Genomic DNA, 7,125 nt, shown 5'->3' with positions numbered 1-7,125 from the left:
GTTCTGCCTTAAGGCTCATCCTGTACAAAATGTGTTGTCATTAGCAGAGCTGCCTGGGGATGGTCCCACCGTTTTGTTGGTGTGCATTTCCCCGTTATTTAGGAATAAACTGCTCCTGTGGGAAAATCTTGCACTCTCCCAGTGACTTTATGATGAAGTAGAACTGCCATTATCCACAGTGGTGGTGGAGGTGGTGGTGTCCCACCAGTGACCTGTGTCTCCTCAGGGACTGGGATGCTGTGGCACCAGGGTGTTGCTTTTTCAACTTTTCCTCTGTTGTCATGACAGAACAGTGGAATGAGGCCTCCAACTCACTGCTCAGGGTGCTCAGCCTGTGAGGGATGAAAACACGGAGCTCTTGAACATAGACCCCAAGCTGTGACCTGCTGGGAGCTGTGCTCTCTCTTCCCCGCCAGTGCTTGGCATTGCCAGGCAGCTTTTGTGCACTTGCAGGCAGTAGGATGTGGTTTGGGGAGAGACTCCTGAAACAGGAGAGTCCTTTTGTTCTGACTGTCAGGCAATGAGTGGCTTTGCCTTGTTCTTTGTGTTGCTGCCAGGAGCTGAAATGCCCCAAAGCCTGCTTGAAAAAAGAACAACAGAGTGTCAGGAGTACAGAGTCGTGCCAGGTCAATTCCTGATATTTGGGTTGGGCTGGACGGGAGTGTGTCCAGGCTGGAATCCTTTGCTCTCTGTCCTGTCCTCCCATTTTCCAAGGGAGTTATAGCCAAAACAGCCTCTCTGCTCCCAGAATTGGTCAGCCCTCTCAGGGCAACTGGCAGGGCATGCAGCTCCTTGGAAGGTGATGGCCAGGAAGGCCAACCCCTGGGTTCTACCTCCCTTTGATCTTTGTTCAGAAAGACAGAGCACTCATCTCTCCCCCTTCACTGATGGCATCACCAGCTCTACCCCCAGCCCTGAAGCATCAGAACTCCCAGGGATCGTCCCTGTTCCCTCTCCCTGCCCACCTGTTCCTTCCTCTCCTCTTCAGCAGAGCAAAGTGCAGGTTTCAAAACGAACTTAGAGGGGAGTGGACTTTGTTTCCCCCAGGAATGCCACTGTCGGCTGGGCCTTCCTTGAGATTGGTCACGCGCCCGGCTTTGAGCCTCCAGGGATTAAACCAGCGGTGAACTCGGTTTTCAACCAGTGCTGTAGCAGCGGGCTGGCCCCTGTCAGGACTCTGGGTACTAATCCAGCCTGATGGTCCGTGCTCTTGGTTGCAGAGGTGTGCAAGCAGCCTTTATTTTTACAGCTGAATCAGGAAAATGTGGAAGGAACAGTTCAGGAGACCCGCAAAACCCCGGTCTTACCTTTTCTGCGCAGGTAAATGGTGCAGTCGAGGAACTTTTGACACAAAGGTCTGTGGCAATTATCGGCTTTATCATCTTAGCCATGAGAAGATGAGGCTACTGCAGGGCACACGGCCGCTGCCATCCTGCCTTTGCAGCAGGACTAAAATTGGTGCTGCCTTGTCTCTAATTTTCCCTCTTCCCCTTGTTTTCCACTTTTTTCTCTCTTTTTTCCCCAGTCTTTCCTGGACAGACTGAAACATTGCTGCAGCGGCAGCGCTGCCCCTCACGACCCTTGCATCCCCCTCGTGCAAGATGCAGCTGCATGTTCAGAGCACAGACACACACTGCCAATGGCCGTGATAATTTATTGCAAATGCATCAGAGCGACACAGACACACAGGGAAGGAGCTGCTGTGCTGAGCTGCCAACACGGTGTCACCCATCAGTGTCACCAGCAGTACGAAGTACTGCCCGCTGCTTGTTGCCTTCCCACGCTCGCTTGGCGAGTGCTGCGGGGAAACTTGCTGTTCCTTAACAGAGAAAAAGTGAAGCAGGCACACAGAGAAAGGAGAGGAAGTGGCAGGGCTGCTGTAGCAATTAGCAAATCATCCTGTGAAATGTGCAGGAGCCCTCCCTGCCAGGGGAAGAGCCACGAGGCATGCAGGGCACCGCGAGGCCCTAGATGACCAGGTCTGCGATTTTGGGGGGTGGGTGGTGGCCCCTGCCCAGACCCCGCGTGGTGGGGAGCTGGTGGCAGGCAGGGGCCGGCGGTGTCGCGGTGCTCGTGGAGCGGGCGCTGCAGGCGAGGAGCAGCCCACCAGCGGCGAGGAACGCTCCGGCAAACCACCCCAGGAAGGTGGCCTCCCCAAACTCCCACCGGGGCACGATGTCGGGGACGGTCTCATCCCAGAAGTCGAGGACGGTGTTGTAGGCGACCCAGGAGACCGGCACCAGGGTGGTAATCCCCGCGGTGCCAAGCACCGCTCCCCCAGCGAGCAGGAGACGCTGCTTTTGCCCGGGTTTGTCCTCACAGGCTCTCCAGCTGTCCAGCCCCATGGCAGCGAGGAGGCAGCCCAGCAGCCCCAGCCCGTTGGAGACACACATCAGGAGGCGAGAGATGCGCAGCTCAGGGGGCAGCGCCAGGAAGGAGCCGTGGGCTTGGCACTCGACCACCCCTTCCTCCTGGGTGATGCAGACCTGCCAGAGCCCCATGTTCCAGACCTCCAGCTCGTTCAGGTCCAGGTTGAGGTTCTTCCAGAGCGGCACAAAGGTGGTGACGCAAGAGCTGACCCACCCGAGGAGGGCCAGCAGCATCCCCCCCGCCTGCGCCTTCGCCCACCAGCCCCCGGCCATGATATCGCCGCCCCGCTAACCTCTGGGCCCAGATTAGCCGCCCTGAGCGGCGGCCGCGGGCATTAACGTTTGTGGAGCAGCGTCCGCCCGGCCGCCGGCCGCGTCTGCCGCCCGGGGGGGCGAATTCAAGCCTGTTCCTCCAACGCCGGGGTGTGGCCACGGTCGTTTTTCAGCCGTTGTTGGTTTTTCCACGCTAAAAGAAAAGCGCGCCCGGCTCAGCAGGAAAAGCCGGGTGCATCCCCGCCGTGACTCTGGGCAGGGTCTCGCCGTGCCCGGGAGGGTTAAGCCAAGGCATGCAAATCCTCCGAGCCTCGGCCACCCCGAAGCGAGAGCCTTGGCAGGGAAGGCGCCTCTCGGCAGCAGCAGCTCCGGCCGCGGTGGGACAGGGAGGGCACCCGGGGCAGGATGCAGGCAGCGGACAGCCGGCATCGGGCTCTTCTCTGGAGTCGGTGCCTTGGTTGGAGGCCCCGACTCTCATTTGGTCATCAAATAAATATGCAAATGAGCCTTTGAGAGCTGTGTCGAGGATGGGGATGTCCGAGGGAGAGAAGCAGGTTGCAGGTGGGTACTAATCACCCTGTCCTGTGTCCAGCACCTCACCCAGGACACGGCTTGTGGTGCCTGTTGTGTGTGAGGAAACTGTTGTCTGGGAGGGGACTCCCTGCTGCAAACAGAAGAATGGGGAAAACCCATCTACAGCAGCCTGGTCCAGTGGAAGGTGTCCCTGCCCATGGGAGGGGGTTGGAACTGGATGATCTTTAAGGCCCTTTCAATCCAAACCATTCTGGGATTCTATGAAAAGGATGGGCCACAGCATCAGGAAAATCCCACCTTTGTGCTGGCGCTCAGCTCCCATCCACCCCCACGTGCGTCCCCTCCGCAGGGTCCAGCTTGCAGATTCATCTTCCCCGGGAGATTAGCGACTAATCTCTCCTTCATCCGTGTCTTTCTTATCTGGTATTGGGAGCCAGACTGGAAATTACTGAGTCCTGCTGGCCCTGGGGGTCCACCCCAGTGAGTGTCAGGGGGGACCTTCGCAGAGGCCTCCCAAAAGGAGAGGGTGAGGGAGCACAGACCACGTTTAGTGTGGGAGCACAGACCAGGCAGGAGAGGGGGGATGTTTTCCAGCACTTGCTGACCATCTCATCCCTAAAGAGCAGACAGTGAGCATCATCCTAAGGGCAAGAACAGGGAAATCCGCTGGGAAACCCCTCCTGCTCCTTCCCCCAGGCATTGGGGCGCCTGCTCCTTCTGATTAAATCGTCTCAAGGTAATTGTGCCTGTCATTGAGACAGATTAACGGGTGACCTTCTGCCGCTGGAGCAGGATTGGTGGCCGCCACCGAGCTCCCTGTCCTTCCGTTCTTCCCTCCCACTGGCCACAGTGGCACAGCCTGGCAGAGGATTCCCGTCCACGACCGGTGGGAAGATGCCCGGCAGTGGCCGGGGCGCAGCAGGAGCCACAAGCCGAGAACGACGTCTCTGGGGCTGGCAGCCACTCTGCCTGGACATGAGGTGGGTGCCCTCTGTGCCCAGGGGTCTGGGGAGCTGGGGGGTTGGCCCGGAGGCTGATGTCCCCCGTCACTGCACTGCTGGTCCTGCCGCTCTGCAGAAGCAGGGAATGCTTGGAGGGGGCAGAGCACCCACACTCCCACCCCATCCCCACCCCTGTCCCCATGGGTCGCTGCACTCCAGGTTGATTTTCCAGGCATGTGACCTCTCATCACATCTCCCCACAGGGACCGGCTGGACTCAGCCCGTCCCAAGGAGCCCAGCAATGGGATCTGTATATCACAGCCTGTCCAGAGGCCACCCATTTCTGCTCAGAGCTTCTTAGAGAACCGGGAGCCACAGGCATGGCCCAGAACGAGTGTGGAGCAGAGCCACGGTGCTTACCCGGAGCTTGTCGGCTGCTGGAGCAGCTTCCCACCGGAGGAGGATGGCTCCTTCCCCGGCCTTGCAATGCAATTATGGCCCCTAATGGGCTTAGCCATCTGGAGCCAGCCCATAGCTGCCCCAGCACAGCTCCGGGCCTGGCACATGCACTGCTGGGCAAGGGCTTTCCCCCCAGACCCCAGCCCCTGGAGATGTGAAGAGGGGCCAAAGCTCTGCACTGCCCTCCGTGTCCAAAATAACCCCCCACTTTGTGTCCCCCCGTGGCAGGACCCCACGCCCAGCCCGGGGCTGAGCCCCTGCCCCGGCGCCGCCATGGTGCTCCCCTACGCCCGCAACAGCGGCGGCGCCGGCGGCTGGGGGGCCCCCGAGGAGCCCCGTGGCCGCAGCAACTCCATCCCTGCAGCGCAGACCCCCACGGCCAAGCACATGCTGGCTTACCTGCCCCGGCCGCCCACCGACACCAGCTGGTACGGCACCTTCCCCCAGAAGGTATGGCTCGCGCCGGGGCTCTGGGGCACCCTCGGCTCAGGGTGCCGCTGGGTGCTCGCGGTTGTCGTCAGAGGCGATTTCTCACCGACGGGCTCCTTTCCCCCCCCAGCCCGACGTCCCGGCCGCTCCCGGGGCTCTGGTGGAGGACGGCGGGCAGCAAGCTGCCGCCGCCGCCGCCACTGCCACTGCCAAGAGAAGCGCCCCGATGCCAAACTACCCGTCCGCACCCCGCCGTGGCGGCTTCGTCCCCAGTGAGGCGTCCCTGCCGCTGAGCCGCGGGAGCCTGGCTGCCCAGCACCTCCGTGGCCGCCCGTCCTGGTGCCCGCCACCCGCCCCGCAGGACCCAGGTGCCCGCTTGTACCCGCTGCACGCGCTGAGCGTGGCCAACATCCCCAACTCGTCGCGCGGCAAGACCTCCGCCCGCAGCTCCACCGTCCCCGCCCCAGAGGGGCTGCAGAGCCGGAGGTGCAAGCTGCTGGAGGAGGACAACCCCATGGTCCAGAGCGGCAAGCGGCAGCGGCAGCGCTACGTGACAAAGGTGGGCAAGTGCCAGGTGAACTTGGGCAACATCCAGGACAAGAAGAGGTTCCTCTCGGACATCTTCACCACCATTGTGGACCTCAAGTACCGCTGGTTCCTCTTTGTCTTCATGATGTGCTACATCGTCACCTGGGTGGTCTTTGGCTTCATCTACTTCTTCGACGCCTGGGTGCGGGGTGACGTTGGGCACCAGGGCGATCCCGAGTGGCAGGCGTGCATCGAGAACGTGGACGGCTTCATCTCTGCCTTGCTCCTCTCAGTGGAAAGCCAGCGGACCATCGGCTATGGCACCCGGATGGTGACAGCCAACTGCACCGAGGGTGTCATCCTGCTGATGGCTCAGTCCATCGTGGGCTCCATGATCGACGCCATGATGGTGGGCTGCATGTTTGTCAAGATCTCCCGGCCCAAGAAGCGCGCCCAGACCCTCATCTTTAGCAAAAACTGTGTTATCTCCCGCCGTGACGAGAAGCTCTGCCTGATGTTCCGCGTGGGGGACTTGCGGGAAAGCCACATGGTGGATGCCAAGATCCGGGCAAAGTTGATCAAGTCCCGGCAGACAGCCGAGGGGGAGTTCATTCCCCTGGAGCAGTCAGAGCTGAACCTGGGCTACGACACAGGGGAGGACCGTCTGTTTCTGGTGGAGCCCCAGATCATCTGCCATGTTATCAACCGCCACAGCCCCTTCTGGGACATGTCGGCCGAGTCGCTGCGCCGGGAGCAGTTCGAAATCATCATCATCCTCGAGGGCATTGTGGAAGCCACAGGCAAGTGTTCCAGGGCAGGGGGCAGGGTGGGGACAGGCAGCTCCCTTGGGCTCCTGGGGATGCCAGGCAAAACTGGGCTCAGGACTGGCGTCCTGCCCAAGAGATGCCTGGGGCCAAAGCTGGCTCTGCTGAGCAGTGAGTGATGCGGGGCTGGAAGCCCCTCGTTGGGCAGTGGGGCCTCGTGGCAGTGCCCTGGCCCAGCTCAGCTGCTGTCTCCCCACAGGAATGACGTGCCAAGCCCGCACCTCCTACACGGAGGACGAGATCCTCTGGGGATACCGCTTCGAGCCCTGCATGTCCCTGGAGAAAGGCGCCTTCCATGTGGACTACAGCCGCTTCGAGATGACCTTCGAGGTGCAAACGCCTGTGGCCAGCGCCAAGGAGCTGCACGAGCTGAAGGAGCTGGAGCAGCAGGAGCACTCCACACTCAGCCTCTACTGGGACCACCTCGTGCACCCCTGCGCGCTGCCGGGGCCCGGCGAGGACGCGCTGGGGGGGATGAGCGGCCCCGGCAGCGTGGCTGAGGGCACCCGGGACGAGCCTCCGGAGCAGGAGTTCCCTGCCTGAGCCCCCGCCCGGGGGGGCCCCACGCCGACAGTGCCATAGCCCACCCTCCCCGCGGGGCCGAGCCCCCCGCCCTCGCCCCCGCGCACAGGGCGGCACTTTTGTTAAGCTGTTCTTTTGTACCGAGGAAGGCGGGACGCGACCGGCGGGCGAGTAAAGGCTGTTCGTGACAAACCACCCAAACCGTCGGCAGTGTTTGTCCGGGGGGGGGCTGCTGGATGGGGAGGG

At 61.5% G+C, this 7,125-nt stretch overlaps 2 protein-coding genes across 2 annotated transcripts; one reads left to right on the top strand and one right to left on the bottom strand.

The window, feature by feature from the left end:
• Window positions 1-1,649: 1,649 nt before the first annotated feature.
• CLDN25 (claudin 25) lies at window positions 1,650-3,185 on the bottom strand. The gene has a single exon (XM_017809579.1). The coding sequence runs from the start codon at window positions 2,640-2,642 to the stop codon at window positions 1,968-1,970; it is 675 nt and encodes a 224-aa protein (XP_017665068.1). The 5' UTR covers window positions 2,643-3,185; the 3' UTR covers window positions 1,650-1,967.
• On the top strand, window positions 3,170-6,900 carry LOC108494655 (G protein-activated inward rectifier potassium channel 4-like). Its single transcript, XM_017809433.1, has 5 exons — window positions 3,170-3,203; window positions 3,969-4,156; window positions 4,805-5,026; window positions 5,136-6,333; window positions 6,557-6,900. Exons 1-5 carry the CDS (start codon window positions 3,170-3,172, stop codon window positions 6,898-6,900), a joined length of 1,986 nt encoding a protein of 661 aa, XP_017664922.1.
• Window positions 6,901-7,125: the final 225 nt, after the last annotated feature.

This window comes from Lepidothrix coronata, unplaced genomic scaffold (genome assembly GCF_001604755.1).
Source record: "Lepidothrix coronata isolate B3197 unplaced genomic scaffold, Lepidothrix_coronata-1.0 Scaffold27, whole genome shotgun sequence".
Classification (NCBI taxonomy): Eukaryota; Metazoa; Chordata; class Aves; order Passeriformes; family Pipridae; genus Lepidothrix; species Lepidothrix coronata.
This window is presented reverse-complemented; position numbering and strand designations above follow the sequence as displayed.

Coding starts and splice junctions, on each gene's coding strand:
- CLDN25 (XM_017809579.1), bottom strand. CDS start 2,642: ATGGCCGGGGGCTGGTGGGCGAAGGCGCAGGCGGGGGGGATGCTGCTG.
- LOC108494655 (XM_017809433.1), top strand. CDS start 3,170: ATGGGGATGTCCGAGGGAGAGAAGCAGGTTGCAG. Junction 4,157..4,804: donor CCACTCTGCCTGGACATGAG/GTGGGTGCCCTC, acceptor CCCCCGTGGCAG/GACCCCACGCCCAGCCCGGG. Junction 5,027..5,135: donor ACGGCACCTTCCCCCAGAAG/GTATGGCTCGCG, acceptor TTCCCCCCCCAG/CCCGACGTCCCGGCCGCTCC.